The following is a 23,730-nucleotide window of genomic DNA, read 5'->3' as shown; positions in this document are numbered from 1 at the left end:
TGCTGGTTTAACTCCATAGCATGCATTTAAATAGTGAAAGGGTATAGCTTGTGGCATCAAAACAGAATGCTACACTGCAAAAGGTTTGGTTTGGGTTGTTGTGGACAAGGATTTTCTGCTGGAGCAGAAGCCTTCTAAAAACACTGATGCAAAAATATACTTTAACACAGTCTAATGTATGGTTTAGTAGATATCAATGCTACAGTGTGTCACTCTGGAATGCTTTTCCCAATACACCCCAGAGAGGGTCTTGCATATCGCCCATGAGCACTCCCAGGGTGCAGCATTGCTGCCAGAAACACAACTTAGAAGCACCAAGTCTCTACAAATGCTAAGCAGAGTCGTGGAGATGTCCCATAGGAAAACCACCAACAAAAATTTTGGCTGTCCAAAAGTGCAAAATGATCTTATGGTGCTGAGTCCCATTTTGACAATCACATCAGAAGTGGTGGCTGTCCCCAGCCACCTACCCTGCAGTCCTGGAGGATGCTCTCCCTGGCACAGACAAGCAGCTGCTTCCTGGCTCCACCTTAGCTTTTGAATGTAATCTTAGAGTGGGGTCAGTTTATCTTACTGTGACACAGTGAAAGAGTACTGTGGTTGAGGTTCACCTTTGGTCTGACTGAGTAAACTTCTGGCTATATTCTTTTGAGATATCACTAATGAATGTTTATCAAAACTAGCCAAAAGTGAAATGAGCTAACCAAATAGATTTTTATCCCTGTGTAGATACTCTCATCTAGATTGAAGTGTCTTGAAGCTAGTTTCAAACTAAACCACCTACAAATTATGCTCAGTTATTTTAAAGTTTGAGTAACTCAACATTCAACAAATGCTATTAAAAATTAAGTTAGATTAACAGGACCTGCTGTTCCCTCTGAAAATAATCATCATAATCTCTAAGAATGTGTCATTCTCAACTAGACATATGGATAGTTACTGGCTAAACAAAGAAGATCTAAAGTAAATCCTGAAGAATCAATGTTTCTATACCTTAATGCATTTTATGCAGCAACAGAGTAAGAAAATGTTCACGTGTACCTGACTCTAACCAAAACAGCCTCCTAGGGAAGCAAAAGACACCTAGGAGAAAAAATCATGCATCCCTGTGTACACTGCTCACATCCAAATGTAGCACCAGTACAAGGGGAGCGTGGAGGCAAGGTGTTTCACTCTCATGATCTGGTTGGCACAAGGTCTCAGCGAGCTCACACATCTTTCCTTAGAAACCAAACAGAATACCCGTTTAGTATGTGCAGTGCTTAGTGGCTTGAAACACCATAAAACATGGGCATATATCTTTTTGACAACAGCATTTCTCTTTCTGATAATATGTTTCCTTATTAGGGAGGCATTTTATTCTTCCCTTTCTAGGTAAAGAAAAAATCAAAAAAATGCTAGGAATGAATGAATATTAGATGAAAATAAATGTGTCAGAGTATCAGAAATACTGCTTTATATAAGAAACTAGGAACAAAATATATGGCCTTCACTTTTCCAAAATCATAATTGTACCAACTTCAACTCTCAATACTGTTTTCGCATTCCATTAAATTTTAGTAAACTATATTCAATGTTCTTATTAGACTCAACAATACCAGAGGCAGGACTATTCAGAGTCAATGCTTTAGTTACTAAAAACCACAAAATCAAAATATTTTAGCTATATATACAAATGTCTAAACATTTTACTTACTTGAAATGGAGATATTTATCTTACCTTGGCTACAGTTGTGATGTCATTAAACTGTGTTTTTAGTTCTTCTTGAGCTGCATCTCCAAAGGAATCATCCCCTGTTTTTTCATAGAGTTCCACAGCTTTCTCAATGAGTTGCTGTAAATCACCTGAGTGATCCTCTATCTCAGAAACAATAGCCTGGAAATGGTCCAGCTGAGCAAACTTCTCCTTCAGACCAATCTGTGGTTCTAAAGGCTGGTCCACTTTGTGATCCAAATTCTCTAACCACTGTTCCAGCTGGTTTTTCCTTTCCAGATAGTCATTCCACTGGCTAATGACAGAATCTAGACAGCTTACATGAACAAAAACAAAGTGCAGATGAGAACCTGAGAACTTTTAAACGAGGGAAAAAAAAAAAAAGAGAAAAAAAAGAGGCTGCTTATACCTTCATTGTTACACTGTCTGTAGCTATACACAATAGGTTTAGAATATTGTTTTTTTCTACATCTTATTTTTGTTTCCTATATCAACTTGCATCCTATTTATTTTAGAATTCCTATGGCTTTTGGGCATCTATGTACAACCAACATAGCTGCTTCGCTATTACAGGTTACATGAGCAATCTATCTGCCTCAGACTAATAAAAAGCACATTTCAGTGTCTGTTCAGCAAAGTAAAATATAGAGCATTACTGGAGTTCATTATGATCAGAGTAATAAAATATGCAGCAGCCTATGAAATTACTGTCAATTAAGAGATATTCTGACAAGTTTTGAAAGAAAAAAATCCATTATCTATAGACTCATTTACAATTTATAAGAAATATTCCCTTCTGTTACTTTTGCTTTTCCCAGTCTCTGGGATAATCCCTAACCTCTGGGATTCAAGTTGATGAATGTAATTCTCATTTCACTGGACTTACAAATAGACAAGGGTGTGGTAAGAATTTCACTCAAAATGCCACAGTCTAACCCAATCTAAATAATATTTTATGATAAAAATTGTGTGAAATTTTAGAGACATCATAAAGACAGACAATGTAATTTTCTATTCTATTACAATTCTATTACAATTTTGGTGCAACTAAGTGGCACTACTTTCAGTTATATTTTAAGAAAAAAGTAGACAAATGATAGTCTTCAATCTCTCGAATAAGAAGCAGGTGTGATAGTTGCCCAGAAAGGCCACACAGAAATTGAGAAACATCAGTCTGTCTAGAACAGAAATGATGGAGGCTTTCAGATATACAAAATTATCTCACACAGGCAATAAAAATCCCTTTCTATTTCTACACAGGTCAAGATGAGATGAAACCAGCTTAATATGGAAGACCATTTGGAGTTGATATTATTTTTTTTTAACTAAAAAAACAATGAAAACAGAATTGAGAAACCTTCCCTGGGCTATATATGGAAAAGGTAGATAAGTATCTGTCACATGTTCCTGGTCTTGCCCAAGAGTAGGCTCAGAAACTCTGAAAGTCCTTTCTAGATTTTTCTCTGTATGAATTTGTATGATTTTTATTAATTTTTAATTAATGTGAAGTACCATCTCATATGAAATTTGATTCATATGATAAACTCATCTTTTTATTACAGAAGGGTGTATTTTCTAAGAAATTTCGATTCTCTCTGATAATGCAAATTTCCCCTCACATATCAGCAATGATACATGCTGTAAGGTACCACTCTCTGTAAGCAAAGATAGCAGGGTCTGACCTGTGTTTTCCAGGGATTCTTACCTCTGCCAGTTCACTGAGGTACTGATGATGTCATTCCATACATCCTTCAGCGTCTGAAGCTCGGTTTGTATCACTTTTTGTCCTTCCTCATTGCTGCTTTTAAGTGCTTGTTCTCCTTTGCCAATGGCTATGTTCAGCTTAACCTCACCATCACCTTTGAGTAAGAGGATCTCCTGTGAGGCAAAACAGGTCAAAATATCAAATGTAACCTTCATGAGAAATGAGAACTGTTATTCTTTCAACAGTGAACACCATCCTCTCTGAGCTCATCCATCCTCAACAGTCATATTCAGTAGGAATTCCTAGGCACCTTTTCTTCTAAGGGCCCATACCTTGCTATGAGCAAGGGATCCAGCAGTTTTTACATGGCTATCCAAGTTTTCCACTGCATTGGTCAACCTAAAGTACTGCTCACATTGCAGCAGATACTGAGTAGGTCAAGCACTGCACAGTAAGACAGCAGCTCATAGCCACAAGAAACGTCAGGAAAGCCCATGGCAGATCTCCTAATGACCTTCCTGTTAGATGTTTGCCTAGCCTCTTCCTGAAGACCTCCTGTGATAGAAACACAGCCATGACAGAGAGACTCTGACAATTATTCCAAGGCCTCCCCTCTATTAGAAAGCTTTCTGGGACCTAAATACACATTTTCATAATTCATTATTTCTTATAAAATGCAATACTTGACACCTGTTTCCATTAAACTTCATCCTGTTTTTCTCTACTTCCCATCCCAATTTGTCACAGTCACCTTAAATTCTAATCCTCTTCTTCATAACCACAGAGAAAATAAAATATAAAAATACATCTTTCCCACTGATGTGGCCCACACCAGATATTAATCTTGATGTGTAATATCTATTTAAATCCTCCTTTACCTGAATTTGTGTCAATCGTCTTTCAAGGGTGGCTTTGCTCCCAAGAGTGCTCTGCGATGATGTCAGTTTATCTTGAACCTCTTTCACCCATGACCACATACTCTGCAATGCCTCCTCAAAAGTGAGATGCTCTTGGAGTGCAAGCTGACATGTCCTCAGCTTCTCCTTGACACTTTTGACCATGGTTTGATAGTTGGTGAGATGTTGAGAAGCCAGACGTACTTCTCTCCCTGCACCATGGCCTTCTTCATTTAAAGTCTGTGCCATTTGGGAGAGCTGATCAAAAGAGTCCCTGAAAGAAAATTATGAGACTTAAAGTTTCAGAAATATGAAAGTTTCAATAATATGAAATATTCTAGCCACTGCCAAATGTTATGGAGGCTGCTGACATGACACCCACTCCATCAGTGATAAGAGTTCACAGTTAACTGACAAAATTAGTTAGGAGAGACAGAAAGAATATAAGCAGCGTGTGCTGATTACAGAATTCACAGAATCACTTGGTTGAAAGAGACCTTCAAGATCATTGAGTCCAACCCAGCCCTAACACCTTCATGTCACTGAGTGCCATATACAGTCTTTTTTTATAACACATCCAGGGATGGTGACTCTACCACCTCCCTGGCAGGCAATTCCAGTCCTTTATCACTCTTCCCATAAAAAACTATTTCCTAATATCCAACCCGTATTTCCCTTGTCACAGCTTGAGGCTGTGTCCTCTCGTTCTGTCAGCTGCTGCCTGGAGAAAGAGACCAACCCTCACCTGCCTACAGTCACCTTTCAGGGAGTTGTAGAGAGTGATGAGGTCACTCTGAGTCTCCTTTTCTCCAGGCTAAACAACCCCAGCTCCCTCAGCCGTTCCTCACAGGGTTTGTGTTCCAGGCCCCTCACCAGCCTCGTTGCCTCCTCTGGACGTGCTCAAGGGTCTCAACGTCCTTCCCAAACTGAGTTGCCAGAACTGGACACAGCACTCCAGGTGTGGCCTCACCAGTGCTGAGTGCAGGGGGAGAATGGCCTCCCTGCTCCTGCTGGCCACACCATTCCTGACACAGGCCAGGGGCCATTGGCCTTCTTGGCCCCTAGGGCACACTGCTGGCTCGTGTTCAGCTGCTGTCACCAGCACCCCCAGGTCCCTTTCTGCCTGGGCACTGTCCAGCCACACCATCCCCAGCCTGTAGTGCTGCAGGGGGTTATTGTTGCCAAAATGCAGGACTTGGCAGTTGGATTTATTAAACTTCATCCTATCGGATTTTGTCCATCCATCCAACCATTCCAGGTGTCTCTGCAGAGCCCTCTCACCTTCCAACAGATCAACACACACTCCCAGCTTACTGTCATCTGCAAATTTACTAATGAAAGACTCAATACCCTCATCCATGTCATCAATAAAATTATTGAACAGAATATTTTGTATGGATGCTAAATCTGAACCACAGTGCCTGTACAAATTCCAGGCCGCATAGCTTTCTCAAGTCCAGCCTGGGAAGTTTTAAGGAGGAATCAAAACAATCCTCAGGGACACAAAACAGCCTTGCAGGTGTTGTTTTCTATTCCTTGTTTTCCTTGCAGGAGAAAGTCAGGGGGTGGTGAACCCCACTGACCAATGATGGTGATGTAGTGATTTACTAACCAATAAGAGTTTCCTTTCTGTACTTTCCACGAACTAATCTATATAACAAGCCTAGAACAATAAACTAGGAGATTTCTCCTGTTCTGACTCCCGTGAGAGTCCGTGTCATTCTTTCCTGCCGTTCCCAATTAGAACGACAATTTTGTCCCCCAGCACAGACCCCTGATGGACACCACTGGTGACTGGCCCCCAGCTGGATGCAGCCCCACTCACCACCACTCTCTGGGCCCTGCCATCCAGCCAGTTATTAATACCTTTGCTTGTGTGCAGTGCCACATCTTGCAGAATTTTGGTGCTCAGAATGATCACACTGAAATCTTCGTGTCAAACATGTAAATTAAAAGCTACCTTAGTTTTCTTTTCAGGAGTCAAACTTTCAATTTCTATATGAAATGTTACCCTTTGTACCTGCCAAAGCTTCTAAGAAGTTTGTCATCCTGGACAGGTAGGAAGGCATGATGGAAAGGTCATTTGTCCAGGATTAGACAATGGCTCAGATTCAGTACAAGGGCCAGTAAAAGGGATTAACACTGGGTTTATACAGCCTCAGTTAATCTAATTCTACTTGATCACCTTCCAGATACCTGATGGGTACAGAGAATTTACATCAGACCAAAATGTCTTGCATCAGTCTCAAGGCCATAGGGAGTGACTGGGTGTTTCTTTTCAAGATGCTGTGAGACTTAGACAACGGACTACTATTTTTGTTCTACCTTCACCAACCCAATAATAAAAAGAGGATTTGAAAAAACCTCCATGTACTCAAAATGGCAATTACTTCATTATCTACTGGCTAAGTCCAAATTTTAGAAAGATTTCACAGCTAATGTAGATGCTTTTTGAGATTTTTTTGTAAGGAAAGTTGTATGGGGAAGAGGATTCTGCTAACCTGGTTGGATCTCAATGTTACAGGACAGAAAGAAAATTTTAAAATGGACATAATGATAAATGTAACTTTCACTACTGCTTTTAAAAGCAATATTTTAAACTTCTATTTTTAAAAAGGATATTTTTCAGTTTCCATTTAATAATGAAGTATGATAAGCTTTTATTGATTTATCAAGAACAAATACTGTATTTGGTTGAAATTCATTAGAACTAGAACTATCTGGATTCAGCCTCTTTTCACAGAGAAAAGAATTTCCAACACACTCCTCTAGCTTTTAAAAACACTTTACCCCAAGTGTTAATTTTACTTCTGCCCTAGTAGAGGAAAAAATGAGAGTATTTTAGAAAATTAATGTTCAATATACCTTGAATTCAGCAACTCTTCTAGGAACTTTTCCACTTTTTGCACCTCCTTTTTCTTCTCAGAAACAAGCTGTTTGTTTTCTCCTAATGCTTCCGTGCTTATTCTTTCTTCCATGTCATGCATCCACAGGGAAAGCTTCTTGTACTGATCTTCAAAGCTACAGAGCAGATAAATACTCCTTTAAAAAGTACTTCTCAAGTGGAGTAAAGTTGGAAGAAGTTAATATCCACAAGAAGTTAATATCCACAATTTCATGCTTTCAGCATAAGAGTCGTACACAAAACATAATTCCACAGTGACTACTAGTCTAAAAATATTCAGCAACTGTCTAAAAATGTTCAGGAAAATCATAGGAACTACAGGGAGACCAGAAGCCTCCAAAATTTAAAGTGACAGCACTTTTATTTATACTAGATTCAATAAAAGCTGACCAAAAGAAATCTTTTTTCAAATTATTGGAATAATTTAGACTAAGAACAAACAATGGGTAAAACTGAGCCTTTTTTGGTCAGCATTTATGTGTAGAACAACTGAAGTGTTGTGTTTTCAATTCCTCCTGCAGAAGAGAACTGGAATCTTGAGTGCTCAAAACTCAGCAAAACAAGTTCCAGATCCAAGTTTGAAAACTTTTCCTTACATGCAGGCACACTGTCTCCTACTGTTGTTTTACCCAGTACTACCACACTAACTTTGCTTTCAATTAGCAACAGTTTTGAACAGTTTTAGATCTGAAAATATTTCAATTCCCAAAATTCCAGCCCTAAACAGTAATTTAAGGGTATTTTCTTCTTAGCTCCTTAGGAAATATGTCCATTTGGAATGGGACAGAACAGGCACATGCTGTGTAAAATGCATACTATCTTCAAGCCCCAGGGAAGAAATGAACTTCATTGCACATTTTCCATCCAGAAAATGGCATTTAAATTACTGGAATCCCAGCTGCTGGTTTGGAGTTTCATAAGCTACACAAAACTTCTGCATATATGATCCTGACCTCCTGTTTTTTAACCCTTGGAACAAGACCTGTTGCTTTGTTTTTATCAGTGTACTTCAATTTCTCTTAATTGTTTCCAAAGAAAAAACAAACACAACTAGATCAACTGGAAATAATTTTGTACTTTGCCCTGGACTTTGGAAGCCAGGAAATTTCATGCAGTTCACAATTTATTTGTGACTGCTGGTATTACTCACCTTCCCAGGTGTGATGCACAGTCTTCCAGGGCTTTCTTGTCATTCAGACACTGTTTGAGGAATTCTTGGAAGTTCTGGTTAGACTTTGCTATTTGCTCCTGAATATGGCTCACAACTGGTTTGGGTAAACAACCATATAAACTTTCTCCTTCCTTGCAGGCTGCATCTAATTTGTTCTGTCCTTCACTAATAGAATCCAGCACACCCTGTGCAATGAAAGAACATAGTTTAAACACATAAGATTTGATAATTAAAGATAAGCAATATTTCTATGAGAAGTGGTCAGATTTCTCCAAGAAGATAAGAGCTACGCCTAGGTATCAAAAAACTTCTAAGCAGATAGTTCAAATAAAATTTTATTAAGTGGTGCTAAAATTCACAGCACTCAATTTTCTTATTTGATCCCAAGGTAGTCATGGCTTTCTCTGAGTAGTTTAACAATCTCTTGAAGATGTTACACATTTCAGGTGTTAGGGCTGTTTACAACAGGTGTCTGCTACTTATGTTCTGTCTCATCAAAAGTATATACACACAAGCTTTGACATATCAGTGTTTATCTGAAATACTGAAAAGTGTTATAAAAAATTAGGAAAAGAAGAGAAAGAGAGAAAAAAATAAAAAAATAATCAGAAACAAGAATAGCATAGTTATACATAAACCTTCCAGAAATTAAATTCCGATCTCAGTACAGGGACCACAGTTTTCACTGTATTCCCTCTACAGTGCATACTGCTGCCTTGAACCATTCTTATATTACTTTTTTAAAAACAAAAACAAGTGTGTTAGCATCTACAAATTATTTTAGAGATACAGTTGGTTCCTATACTAAATTGCTAATTATTGGCTGTTTTAATTTAACTTGTTCACTATACCTGCAAGTCATGTAGCTTTGCCTCTATTGCTTTGCTGTCCCCAGACCTGTCAGATGATTCTTTTACTGCAGCCTTCACACCAGAAAACCATTCCTGGAATTCTTGCATAGAGTCTTATTTAATAAAAAAGAGAATATTTTTTCTTTTTAGCTACAGCATTATCCACAGTATTATACAGCTGTTTTAAACAAATCTTTTATCCTTCAGGAACAGTGTGTAAAAGCTAACAGAGTAAATCTACTTGTTGTCAATAACCTTGGGAGTTAGATTAGAAACTAGATGTTTCCACTGCAAACATCCAAATTTGAACAGTCTTACTAGGCTGCCCTTGACAGTCAATTTCAGTTTATGATACATCCCAATTTTATGCTAGATAAAATCTAAATCAGTATCTTAATAAATAAGATTAAAAGTTGCTTACTTTTCTCCACTGACTATCCAGGGAGCCCAGGAAATAGTTAAGATGGGTACTTTTACATTATAAACACCTCCATCTGGTTATATACCTCTCTTTATTGCAAATAAAAACCGTGTATTTATGCGATAGAGATGAATACTAATAGTGAGGAAATATGCATTTTCATGCATATTACATAGTTAAAGTTGAGTATGTAAAATGCTTTGTTGCATAACAGTTATCCAATGAACATTTGGTAACAGGACTTTTTGAGAGGCTCCATATGAAAATAAAGCTGAAATTGCAAGTGACATCACTGGAAACTCTGGCAGAGTGACTCATGGCTGTGGGCTAACAGCTCACTCCTATTAACCAGCCCGAGGACTCACAGAGGAAATGTTTTTCCAAGGACTCCTGCATCCTGGCCTGTGTTCTGGAACACAGCAGATTCACAGCTTCATACTTCTTTATTAACAAAGTGACAGTGCCACCAAGAGCTTCCAGCTCTACTGAGTGGTATTTGCGACAGAGGCTATTGAGGGTCTCGCGGGTTGAGTCAATGCTGCTTTGCTGAAGCTGAAGGTCCTTTTGTGTTTCCTGAAAATAAAGTTACAACATAAACACGATATTTATAAAGAAACAAAAGAACTTTTTCTGAAGCATTCCTACTCCTCCCATATGTTCTTTCCTGTTGCACTCTATAAGTCATCCCAGACACAATGAAGGAAAGAGGCACTGACTGGATGATGTTTCCTGAATTTCCCAAGTGAGATGAATCCTTGAAACTAAAGAGCCATCATAGAAATTTGAGAAGTGATGTTTCTCATGATTTATTACTCTACTTGAAATGAATAGATTTCAAGGCATATTGAATAGAAATAGATATTTTCAGCAAAGTCTGAAGGCACGTGTGGGATGCAATATGACACTTTCGCAGGTATTTGGCAGGACTTTTGAATACGGGGGGGACTTAACATACAACCTGAGAGAAACATTTTCTGAAAACTAAATGTGAATTGGCTAGTATATCAATATTAATTGTACTCACAGTTAAATACCTCAGTGTGGTTTGTCATGTTATGATGTGCATAACTGCATGCACATCAAGAGAGCACTTGGATGTAGGAAAAAAGAATGGCTATCTATGATGACTGAGGAGGACTTCTGAGGTAGAAGTTTGTGTTAAAATTGAATTTGGACCAGTGTCTTTTACTGTCATGTGCTATGAGTTCATAACTTATTGCAACAGAGTCAACACACATGCTGGAGTAAGGGCAAGGAGTTCAATGTAACAAAACCAGTTCTTGCAACAAAAAAGACCATATTATTCACTAAAATTTTCTAAAAAGTTTGTGTAAAGTTAATAAATCAGAACTTTTGTTCATTGGTGCAACTTCCTGTATTATTTGCTAATATTCTAGCAGCTGTGCAGGAGATAAGCATTTTTTATCAAAGGAAAATTAAGTATAAAGCTCAGAAAAAAAACCCCAAAGATCAATGCATAAGGAAAAGTATATTAATTTTTTTCAGCACTGACCTTTAGTTTATTTAGCGCTTCAGGATCCAGGTTACGAGCACAGCTTAACAGCGTCTCCTCCACTTGAGATAGCCAGTCTGTCATCTGGCCAATCAGCTTCTGTAACTGCATCTTCTGGGTACTGAAATCTTTCAGCGTCTCTTTCGCTGTCTCTGATATTTCTTTGGCGTGTTCCAGCTTCTGCCTCAAATCTGATTCTATAAACTAAAACCAAAATGTTATGCATTAAGGCATTTAATAATAAAAATGTTTATTAGGGTAAATGCTTATTGGCAAAAAGAAGGTAGGAAAGTGGCACACAATGATAATTCTGCTATCTTTACAGCTTTAATTGGAGATACTTACATACCTACAAAACAACAACCATTCAGGATTCAGTCTTAGATATACAGTAATCCAAAGAAGGGATACTAACTTATAAAAAGCCAGACTGTAAACTATTGCAGTTGTTATCCATTTCTGAAAAATTAAACAGTTGATATTTTCTGTTTACTAGTTTTCTGTATATACAGAACATGACCTACACTCAAAGAGCTCAATAAAAAGAAATATCAGTTGGGGAGTGAGCCTTAGGAACACTGAGGCTTAAAGTATCTCAGTGTAAAGCAGGTGAAAATTGAAAACAGTACAAAAAATAAGCTAGAACCTTGCCCCTTAACCCATTCAAAGACAGGAATATGCAAAAATATAGTAGATGTTAGCTGAGCACATATCAGTTATAGAACTGAATCTATAATATGGTACTATATATAAATCAGGTTCACAGAATCCTTTGGGTTAGAAGGGACCTCTGTACCTTCCTTAGTTCATGTTCCCTGCCAAGGCAGGGTCACCTACAGCTGGTGACACAGAAACACAGAAACAAAGGTGGTTTTTTTACCTTCTGTAGAAAGGGAGACTCCACAATCTCCCTGGGCAACCTGTTCCAAAATGTGAGCAAGGCTTGAGTGTTGCATTAACTTCCAATTAAAACCTGATATATTTCAAGATACATCCTCGCCCATGGAAATTGCAGAAGTCAGCTTAATTTTTTAGATTTCTGACATTAAGTTAATAATCTCAAATACCCATTTCTGTTTGAAATCAAACTGCCAAAAAAGTCATACTTTTTGTGACTGCCCTAGAACACAGAAATAAGTATCTGGCCACAAGTTCAACAGCTTACCTTCATGGTCGTTGTTTTATGTTTTTCTTGTAAGAGCTAGTTCAGTGCCCTTATTATAGTCCACTAAAGAACCCGCTTTTTAACAAAGCAAATGAACAAATTTTACTGCCTTATAATTCTTTCAAGGAAACAAACTGTGCATGCACTCACATGTGATGTGGCTTAATGTTGTGCAGTGTAGAGAATATCTGTAGTATCATATCTCATCAGCTACATAATAAACAATTGATTCTATTTGGATTTATTAAAATATACTTCTACAACCCTAATGTTCACTAACTTTATGACATGCTGCTTATACAAAAAAAATCAAGGTTACCTAGAGAAATATGAACAAAGAATAGTTATGCTACTAATAAATAATAATGCTGCGTCTGTCACCTTGAAATAAAAAAGAGGTGTAGGAAAGACAAAAATGTAAGAAGGAATTTTCTTATTTGAGCATGATCTGTGGTTACAAATGTCTTTATTTTACCTGGAGATCTGCAGGTGGCTCTTGACTATGGGTCAGTTCTTTGAGTTCTGAAATTTTGGAACTAAGTTGCTCCAACTTCAGTTCTTTATTCTTGACTTCAGACTGTAAAAGAGATGTGGTCAAAGTTTTGTACCAAACTACAAGAAGCTTTTAGACTTTCAGAAGGATGCTCCATCAATTTCAAAATTGAAAGAAAATATACACACGGTTTAGGAACCAGAGGGAAAACACTGTTGTACTAATTTTGTGCTCTAAAAACCTCCCGTCTCTTTTTTTTCTTATTAGACTCAGTTCAGAGAAATTTTCCTCTCCTTTAAAATAACCATACAAATTAGTAGCATTTAAAATGCTCTAAAAGGTGGAGTTTTTTTGGTTAAAACTGGGAAAATAAAGCTGAAAATATCATTGTTTATTTGACTGGAAATATCTACTGAGGGTGTTAGGTTCCACTTAAAGACATGTGTAGAGTGTATTGCATGTGGTCTCTGATTTTTATTATAAGCAAGTGAGCTCTTGATGAAAAATTAGACACAGAAACAGATTTTAACTTTAAGAGGGATTTAAGAAAGCTGATATATATACACTGACATATCCGGACTTTGTATTTATAGATCCAAGTTATTAAAAATAATTGCTTATTAAAAATGCAGTATCAAAGTGAAAGCTCAAAATCAGAGTTTGGAGTTCTGAAGTATCAGTATCCTATTGCCCAAATTTTCTTTTCAAAAAATTTCAAACACATCATTCCAATTAAAAGATTGGACAGTGGATTCCAGGATTAAATTGCCAAACTTAACATCTGCCCTGAATGCCCAAAAGAGTAGTTAGAAGGTATTTTGTGCTAGGGAGGTGTTACCGCTGAAGATCAATAGATCATGCGGACACAGGTTGAGGTGTGGTGCAAGAAAGAGCAGAGTTTATTTTTCCCCCCAGGATTTATAGGCTCTTTACCACGGCCAGGGATTGGATGGTCAGGATAACACTTTCTCACTGCACTGGCCATGAGAGATGCCCATCACAAGACGTGTAACAGAAGGAATGTACACATATCTTATGTTTATAGTTACTGTCCTGGGAAAGTCCTTAGAAAACCATGTCAGCAAGCTCAGAAGCTGAGTTTTCAGGGCGACAGGGAAGATATAATATTAGGTGGTCAGTCAAGAAAGTCACCACTAGTTTGGGCCACAGAAGAGGTAAACTGATTGTTGCTGTCCATGCTTATCTACTTCTGATTGCTGAAAGGGCAGGACTCTGCTGTCACTGAACTTCTTTTCCTCTTGCCTTTCCAAAAGTAAGTACAAAAAAAAAGGTGTTCATTCTGTGACTGTAAATGTACACAGAGTGATCACATCTGCTATTTTGGACCTCCTGCATATCAAATATACCTGTGTTTTGGGTGTCCAGTTTTAACAGCAAAGAATTTAGGTGGTCAGATTTCTACATAAGGCATTGTCACCCCCAAATGGCATTCAATAAAGATTAACCTTGAGCAAAATATTGATTTATCAGTGTTTATATTCTATCATAATACTTGAATATGTTCACTGTGCATCTTCTTAAGGACTTAATTAATTCCAAATGAAGTAGAATATGGCTTAATCTCTGATTGCTCTAATGTGTATGTTAAGCCAATAGAGACAGGATGCATCCTGAACATTGGCTAGATTTCTAAGAGTTTAACATTATCCAGAAAAAAAGTCATAATCTAACTGAAATTGTCAGAACTTGACATAAAAATTTACCTTCCAGTCCAGCATATGTCTTTTATTGTCTGGAGAACCTACTCTCCTGGATGAGATTTTTTTGATAAACTTTAGCTGAAGTTGTCTAAAATTTCCATTGGTTTTTACTGGAACACAAATCAGTCTAGAACCAAATGTAACTTCAAGAGTCAAAATAACTAGGGTGCTTAGATTTAGTAAGATGTGCAATTTCTGCTTCTTTCAGAACCTAACACCTTCAAATAAAAAGGTCAGGAATGCTTTCAGCTAGCTATTGGCTTAGGGTACCACAGCTTGAACAGAGGACACAGAGGTCTACAAGATCACAGCCTTCCCTCTGCGCTGGACATCTCTTGACATTTTGATCCACAACATTTTTATCAATGATTTGTGAGTAAGAACCTGGAAATCTTTCAGGAGGACCTCCATTCTTTGACTGTTACTGAAGTTCTGGATGCCTTCATTCAGTTGAGAAATGCACTTATTACACCATCCATCCAATTCATCTCCAGTTTTCAGGATGTCATCCCACAGAGACATGCTTACACTCAGTCGGTCGATGTTATCATCAATTCTTTCAGACACCTTTTAGGGAAGAAGAATATATCAATACCATTCACAAATTCATTTTAGACTTCTCTGTTTTGCAGACAGTTATGAGACAAGTGCATTGAAAATAATTAGTAAGCCTGGGTAAAATAATTTTGTTGGATTTAGTTCTGAATTCTAATTTGAATTTAGTTACCCAGATCATAAAATGAACACAAATCTTAGGTGTCTCTTTCCAAATATCTGCATATTTTTTTTTACTGTGAAAAAGTTTTATGTTCAAATAAAATTTATTTTTCAAAAAAACTACATTTATCCTTCTTATTGTAATGTACAAATTCACTACTAAAGCAGTATAAATGTGAAAATGTAAAATATTAGGTAGAAATTATTTACTGTGAGGGTGGTGAGACACTGGAACTGATTGTCCAGAGACATTGTAGATTCATCCGTGGAAATGTTGAAGGCCAGGGTGAATGGGGCTTTGAGCAACCCGGTCTAGTTAAAGATGCCCTTGCCCTGGGGGCAGGGGGTTGGAACCAGATCTTTAAGATCCCTTCCAACCCAATCCATGATTCTGTAACTAGCTTTTATGTTATGTTTCTCTCCTATAATGATGTCTTTTTCAACATATGGATATCTTTTGTGGTTTAGCTTAATGTAATTTACTTATTAGTAAAATCTTATGAGTCTAATTTGTTTCAATAAAGTATTGCTGGTATGCATTAGGTGTGAATCCAACCTCAATTCATGCTTGGAACTGTGCAGTCAGCAAACTTACAGTAGTAGCATTCATACACTGCTTTAAAATCTACCAAATCATATCAAATCATATAAAATCTACCAAATTAATGTCACAACTTCATGCATACAGTGGATGCCAAATCCCTCTAAGACTTTGAGTTATAATTCAAAGTTAATTTCACTAAACAATTGTACTCTTAGATCCTAAGAAAATGGAAATATTGTAAGCTTATCTAAACTTAAAAACTGTATTTGGCATATAAACACCAGATTCTTACATCTAGCCATTTGTCCACCATGGAATTAATATCTGTTTTCAGCGCAGTGGAGTCACAGTTCTGCACTCTTTTCAGTTCCGCTAACAAATGTTTTCCTTTATTAGTGAAAGTATCCAGGTCTTTTTGTTTATCACTCAGATCATTCTTGGCAGCTTCATGCTGTGGACATAAATATTTGTTTGTTTAATGGAACCTTAAAGAAAGAAAGAAAAATCCAGTTCTCCAGGTACCCATCCCTGGCCCCATGTTATAAATTTGTTAATTCTCATATCTAATATTTACTACTCCACAAAATACAAAGCAACTGACATGGTTTTCTTATGAGGCATAATCATATAGGATGATTGTTCTTATACATAAAGCGCACAAGTGGCAGTAACAAATTTTGAATTTCTTCCACTTGGTAACCAGATGTTTTCTGGACTTAAGTAAATTTCATTTTTTTTTATTCACCTTTCCATTCTTCATCATTGAATAATTTCTTCAGAAGTTATAGCAAGGTAAACAGAGGTGTTGCAAATAAAATTTAGAATTAAAAACCCCATCACTACTTCCAGACATTGTGGAAAACATAAGTGTAGATGTGTTCTGGAAGGAACTAGACAAAATCTTCAGGGCTAGTAGGTTTGCAAGGCTAGGCATAGGGAAATCTTTATGATATTTTCATTGAAAAGGTAAGATGCTGAGAATGGATCACAGTAAGAATCTTTTGCTTTTTTCTACAGCAAGTACTAGAGAGCAGTATTAACAAAAATCTGCAGTATGGCCAAAGCAATTATTGCACTCAAGCTTCTTCAGGCCTAGATGTGGCCACTGCTGCAGCAGGGAATTCTCTTCAGCCCAAGTCTCAAAGAAATGATGTGGAAGTTACATGAAGCTCTTTTTTGGACAGGTGAGCTCTGTTCTGGCTTTTTGTTCTTTTAAGACGTCTATTAGAAAGAGGCCATAAATATGTACAGTTTAGATTAAGGTTTATACAGATCTGACTAAAATATTTTGAATCAAGAGCTCAATAGGCTTCCAAATTAAATTACCCTCCAAAGGAATAGAAAGAATTTAACTCAGAACTGTTTATCCTGGAAGGCTGAGGGACATCAGAATTTAGTATTTTTGAAATACAATACAGTGAAATTAATACAATGTAGGGATCCAAATACCTTATCTCTGCTCAATGGCTAGTATCAACATTACACACCATGACAGAAGTCCTCTTAGGGAAAGAGACAGATATAAAAATTACACACATCAGAAATGTGTGCAATTCATGTTCCTTTGTGGCCTTTTATCTATTCCAAAATTTACCCAATATAGAAAAATATTGAAGTATGTAGACTAGAACTATCCTTTCATACTATGATAGGAATATATTCTCGATGTATTTCATATAAAAAGCTTTCTACTATTTTCCACTTATGCTTTCCATGTATTAAGAACATTAACCATTAACATTTCCATTAACAGCAGATTGATAGATCTCACCAAGATGCAAAAAAAAGGCCTATATTCTTTCCTCATCATAATCAGTACAATTAAAACTCTGAATGTCAGTGTGACAAGATTTGACAGTAAATTCAAGGAGCTTTAAACACAGTTCAAGGGCATCTTTAAAACAAAAAAATCCATTTAATAAAAAAAACCACCTCATTAAAACTCCTCGAAGGAAAATAGGTGTCACTACCTTTGATAATGTCCGCCTGACATCTTCATGATCCTTCCATATGGATTTGGTTAGAGAAGCACTGTTAGCACAGTCTATGACTTTCATTACTGTTGACTTCAAGCTCTGATATTCCTTCATCAGATCAATCAGAACACAGGACTGCTCCTTTCTGTAATATGAAAAGCTGTGTTAGTACCACTTGCTGTCATGTTTCTGAAGGACAGAGAACATGACATAGCAATTCATCATGGGAAAAACAGGATGCAGTGCTAAACATTGCAGCCAAAGAAATATTAATATTTTGGGTTTACAGATCACTGTTGATCCATCACAAAACATCTTACTGAAGAGACATGAATGTGAATTGCCATCTCAAATATATCAAATACTAAAGCAACTGACTTCAGCAAAAGAAAGACTGAAACTGAAATTCAAGCTTCTCAGTTCCTAAGTTTAGCATCTTTTTGACTGAAAACTACATTATAATGATTGTGCCACTCACAGTTCATTTTTTAAAAAAACTTGGTTTTTTACCATGGAATATTTTTTGGATAAAAAGAATCAGAAATAAAGACTAAAGCAATGCATAGTTAGATCTGTCTGTTTTGTCCTCTAATTGTCAGATGCATGCTTTTGGGACTAAAATGTTATATTCAACTTACCTCCCTTCTACTGAGAATAAATTAGCCTGCTAAAAGCAAGCCTAATTTTTTTTCCACCCTCTCTCTAGGAGAACTTATTTATGCTCAGGCAATGGACAGTGGAAAAAACCCTATTCAATCCATTCCTGGTGTCTATACTGAAGAGAGAGAAGCAAAACTGACACTTTGGATATATGCAAAGTTTATTTGTAAAACAATGCATTTCAATTAAAGGATTTTGGGAAACATGACATTGTCAAAAAAGAGGAGCAACTGTTTTAGGACCTGTCTCTGAATGCTCCAAAGAACTCTCCAAAACAAGTGGGTTCAGGAGGGTCTAAAACTGTGTCTATATAATAGAGAAAACACTGCTAGTTTTCTTTAAAGATGATTGTGTGCTAGTTAAGATAAAGAAAAGGGTATGATAAAACTTTCTCTAGTTTCTTTAGCTTCTTTAGTAATCAACTTTCATTGACAAAACTGATCATCTGATCATGTGTCATATACAAACAGTGTAACTGATTATATACTAATGATTATTATAAACCTGTTTCTTTAGGCAGACAGAAATACTTAAATTTAAAAATTATTTAGGACCACTGAATATAGAACTGTCAGAAACACATAACCAATAAAGAATGAAAATTTATGCAATAAATAAGGAGAATATGTGCCAGCTAGAGTGACTGTGAAAATTCAGTGGAGAATTCTTATCTTTCAGAAAATAATAACATACAATATAGGATGTAGGTAATAAAATATATATCTGTCATACTGTACTGAGGACCTATCTGTGGCTTTATTTATAGTCTAAGTACAACTGGTACAAATACTCATACTCAAATACATGTTAACTATGTGTTCTCCTCTTCTACTAACTATTTAAACTACAAGCCCTGCTTTTCACTGTAACTAATACAGCAAGAAAATATTACATGTAATAACTGTGTTTCTTTCTCCATCTTCTCCTTTCTTAGCTTAAGCTAAAAATCTACTTACTTTTCATGTATAGCTTTCTTGGTGTCCTTCCACAGAGATTCTAAGCGATTTATCTCTTTGTCAATCTCAGGAGCAAGTGTGATATCTTTTTGAGCTATTTGTTTTGCTTTGTCCATGAGCCACTGGAGTTCATGCTGGTGAGAATTCAATTCTTCATCTATCTGGTTAAAGATCCTCAATCTGCAAGTTAAAAGACTAGTTTCAAATTTACTCATCTTTGCTGTATTTTTTTTCCCCCTAACATTTCCTACAATATAGGAATTTGGCTGGTTTTTTGTTTTTTTTTTTCTGCTAAACTGGGCTCAGAATGTGATTTTTCTGATACAATACTGCTATAAAATCATACAGATATGTATGTACCTCCCCCTCAAACAGTCACCTGGAAATATACTCAGATATTCAGATTAATACTTTATTACAGTAAGTGTTTTTAATTCCATCATCCCATGTAAAATCTTCAGTTCTGCAAGGTAGAGATAGTTATGTTATATGGGATTTCTAGTAGCTGCTTGGATATTAGATTCATTTGCGCAAAATATATTTTTGAGACATAGACTTTCATGACTGTTCTTTCAATATAAAAGATTTGCAGGACTTGCTTAGTGTTTTGTGCATCCAAGTAGTCCGCTTACAAAATTTAATTAAGTAGATACATATGGTTGGCAAGAAGTAAAGTACCTGGGCAGAAAATGCACACATGCCTCAAGTGAAGCATAAAAGGTCTAGAGATTGCAATCAAGTGTGAAAGTGACAATGATTTTACCTTTGCTGGAGGGCTTGTAGTGTTGTCTCCTTCAGGCCCTCCTTGTCAGCTTTTTCCTCAGTATCCTCAATGCTCTTCAGTAACTGCTCTTTACGCTCCATGAAAGATCTTTGCAAGGCTCCAAGAGCTTCTGCCTCACTTTGTTTGGTTCCCAGCAGATTTTGAACTGCCTCCAGTTCCACACCCAGGTTATCTACCACAGCCCTGCAGGAGGTCCTCTGCCCAGAAATGCTGTGCTTCAGATGATACTGAGCCTTAGTAAGGGAACCATCCAAACTGACAGCATCAGATTCCAACTTGTTAAGATCCTTAATGACACCATTGAGTTCCTTCTCCAGTAATTCAGACTTAGCTTTATCCATATTTCCTGTTTTCTCCACTGTCTGCCTCAGCTGGTGGAGCACTCCTGATGCAGCACTGTGGAGCTCCAGGAATACTTGCAACTGATCCAGGGCATCCTGTCTTTGGCTAGTTATTTGACATGCCTCCTGAAAGATCTGAAAGCAATCTTCAGTCTTTCCCTGCAATGTCTGCTGGTCCTCTGGGCTGCTGAAAGAACCCAATTTCTCTACATGCTCCTTCAGACGTTGTAACTCCTGTTTCTTACTTTCAACTTCCATTGAGTGGTTCTATGGGAAAGAAAGAAAATAGGGCTTTCTTCTTCAAATAACAACTCAGGAAACATTTTAATACTAAATTTATGAGCGAAACAAGTACTACCGAGGGGTTTTTAGTGGGAATAGTTCAGTGATAAAATTTTCTTTATAATTCTCAACAGAAGTCTGTATGTGACTGCAACAACATATTGGTCTTCAAACAAATAAATTACTTGCTAGTTCTAGATGAGTATTTAGCCAAATGCACTGTACAATTTCTCCGTCTTTAATATTTACATCCAAAAGTTTACCTTATTGTGAGATGCAGCTAGTTGTTGATCAGCTGTGCTTATCTCTGAAGTGGCTTGTAGTTCAGCAAGAAATTGCTTAATCCAGTCTGAAAACCTGAGCAGGAGCTCATCAAACTGCCCATGCTCAGCAACAAGTGATTGTAGGAAGTTGATCCTATAGAATGTCAGATGTAAATATGAAAGCACTTGATGCAATTTAATCACTTCCCATAATCAAACCCACAGCTGACTGGCCAGCATTAAAATCAATGCCAGATGCAAGGAAAGTAGGAAATACTACTTTAGTTTGCCATATTGTTTTTTTTTTATTTCTGGGGAATAACATAACATTTGAAAACACCTTTAGATCTTTCCTGTTTCTACTCTTTTATTTATATCAACTGTTAGAGGTACCCCAAAAAACCAAGGTATGTTCTTCAAATTTTCTTTATGGGTGTAATCCCAGCAAAAACAATGCTACTGAGGGAAGCTAAACTTTGATTTTCAGTCATAGTAATTATTGCCTATCTTCTGAAACCCTGAATTAAGGTAAGTGTCTCATGAATTTAGGCTGGGGGTGAGGAATTTCATGTTCAGCTTTCACTGAAAGTAAGCAAGGGTAAAGCCTGACCAGAGGAATGCAATTCAAAAGAATAATGTGTCCAAAGGAGTACTCAGCAGAACTAAGTACCTAAGTACCAAGTCTAAACCTTGACCTTAGAAAAAACCTTGTCATTTACCTTCCCATTTCCTTTAGAAATTTCTCCACCTAGTTTTCAACATGCAGAAAATCATTATATTGTAAAACAAGTATATTGACAAACCTAGAAGACTGCGACATCAGTCAAGATCTATTATTTAAGCTACATTACAAATAGTAAAATATGTGTGTTCATCACAGAAAGAATCGAAAACTAAATACATGATAACATACAGTTTGAAACAGGAGAAAAAAGGAGACAGTTTTTCTGAGCTTAACATGAGCCAGCAGCCTAACAACTGAGCATTTATAGTATTTATGGCAAATTAGAATTTCAAAGTGAGTTTAAAAATACCATAGTGTGACTTTGCATAAGATAAAGCATATAACTGAAACAATCAAGAACAGATCATTAGAGATTTTGAAATTTACTTGGGAAATTGTAACTGAGGAAATGCAGCATTGCCTTCATTTCCTGCCCCACACTCCTTCAAACAGACTCTTCTACCAAAAAAATACAGGGAGTGCATATAAAAAGAAAGCATCAAAAATGTGTGGGATTTTCCATCCCCCATTCCTGGGAGTTCAGGGATTGGTACTGATCTAAAACCTTTGTCTTCCTAATGGTGATACTTCAAAAAATACGGTTTGGGATTGGGCTTCCTCATCTGGATATTGGTTACTTTAACATGTGAAAAACATTCTGAAGCACAAACCTTTTATCAACAATTTGTGGTAAAGCTTTCCATCTTTCATCCAGCTCTTCAAATTTTTCTTTTATTGTTTTCACACAGTGCTTTGAAGCTGTTGGAAATAACGACTCATTTAACTGTAAAAGGCTCTCATAGACTGAAGTATGGGACTCAATATCTGCTCGCAAATCCTGGGATAACAATGGAATGAAAAACTTTTAGATTAAGCATGGCACCATATTATGCAATGTGACAAAAACTAATGAAAAAACAGCTGCAAATTTCCAGTACAGTACTTTGAGTCAAGTGAGTGATCAGAGTCAAATCCTTGGAGGAATTGAGGCCTATTGGGACAAGCAGGTACTCAGCATCTCTCAGACAGATAAATTCAGTAGGGATTCATCAAAGTTGGTCTTTTTCTGTCCTTTAGGACAAAGTGTGACTTTCCCATACAGCTCTACTGTATGATGGCAGTGGTTAAAATTGACAGCAAGTTTTGCAACAGATTTTGTGTGCAGCAAGAGGATTGTGAAGAAATGTTGCAAACTGGTCCAAACAAAGCAGAAACAAAAACAAAAACCAAACAATAAAACCCCCCAAACCAACAACAACAAAAAACAAAAACCCAACCCCCCCCAAAAAAAACCAAAAACAAACAAAAAAACCCCAATAACAAGCAACCAAACAGCAAACTAATCCCCCCAAAAAACCACAAACCACTCAACAACAACAACAACAAAACCCCAACCCCTCAATTAATTTTCCTTTTCTTCAGTAATATTTAAAACTGGCAACTTGGACTATTTGGCTTCAAGGAAGGTATAAAAGATGCTACATTTAACCAACTGCTTCATACCAATCTAAAAACAAATGGCAAAAATTCAAAGGGAAGGCATAATGAAGAGGATGAAAGTCTTGTGTTTGAAAAAAAAAATCAGAAATCAGACTTCCATTGTGATTTCAAAACCTTTGAGCATTTTTCAGTCTGAGAGCCTTTTCTCACATGCAAAAACAAAAGAAAAGAAGTATTGCTTAATAAATGAATTTCTCTAGAGAAAGGATCTTCTAACAATGTCCTTCCTTGAGAGATAATAGGATATACCAAGGCTCCTTTTTTTTTCTTTAGCTGGCATATTATAGTTAAAAGTAATAGTAAAGTCATTGAGAAATAGCAAGTGATAATGTAATACCTCGTAGGAGATTTACAAAGCCCAGGATCAATTGACTTGTCAGATTAGAACTGAGTAATTCATTGCTTTAAAAGACACATAAATACACCGG

At 36.8% G+C, this 23,730-nt stretch overlaps 1 protein-coding gene across 15 annotated transcripts in view; it reads right to left on the bottom strand.

Annotated features, from left to right (window-relative positions):
* SYNE1 (spectrin repeat containing nuclear envelope protein 1) overlaps positions 1-23,730 on the bottom strand; it is a 290,444-nt gene that overhangs the window by 151,160 nt on the left and 115,554 nt on the right. For all 15 annotated transcript variants that reach the window (XM_088052487.1, XM_088052496.1, XM_088052500.1 and 12 more), the window contains exons 37-52: positions 22,474-22,640; positions 21,079-21,232; positions 20,172-20,800; positions 19,409-19,588; positions 17,787-17,937; positions 16,109-16,267; positions 14,940-15,122; positions 12,817-12,918; positions 11,177-11,380; positions 10,029-10,236; positions 9,243-9,355; positions 8,371-8,576; positions 7,181-7,336; positions 4,298-4,589; positions 3,420-3,592; positions 1,721-2,030 (exon numbers count right to left, since the gene is read on the bottom strand). In XM_088052487.1, coding sequence (XP_087908613.1) covers positions 1,721-2,030; positions 3,420-3,592; positions 4,298-4,589; positions 7,181-7,336; positions 8,371-8,576; positions 9,243-9,355; positions 10,029-10,236; positions 11,177-11,380; positions 12,817-12,918; positions 14,940-15,122; positions 16,109-16,267; positions 17,787-17,937; positions 19,409-19,588; positions 20,172-20,800; positions 21,079-21,232; positions 22,474-22,640 — 3,387 coding nt within the window. The remainder of the gene's footprint in view (positions 1-1,720; positions 2,031-3,419; positions 3,593-4,297; positions 4,590-7,180; positions 7,337-8,370; positions 8,577-9,242; positions 9,356-10,028; positions 10,237-11,176; positions 11,381-12,816; positions 12,919-14,939; positions 15,123-16,108; positions 16,268-17,786; positions 17,938-19,408; positions 19,589-20,171; positions 20,801-21,078; positions 21,233-22,473; positions 22,641-23,730) is intronic.

The sequence above is a fragment of the Pseudopodoces humilis genome, chromosome 3, assembly GCF_049639895.1.
Source record: "Pseudopodoces humilis isolate 2021_Gansu_Grassland_sample_001 chromosome 3, ASM4963989v1, whole genome shotgun sequence".
In the NCBI taxonomy this organism is placed as follows: domain Eukaryota; kingdom Metazoa; phylum Chordata; class Aves; order Passeriformes; family Paridae; genus Pseudopodoces; species Pseudopodoces humilis.
Note: the sequence above shows the minus strand (reverse complement) of the source record. Positions and strands in the feature narration are given on the sequence as shown.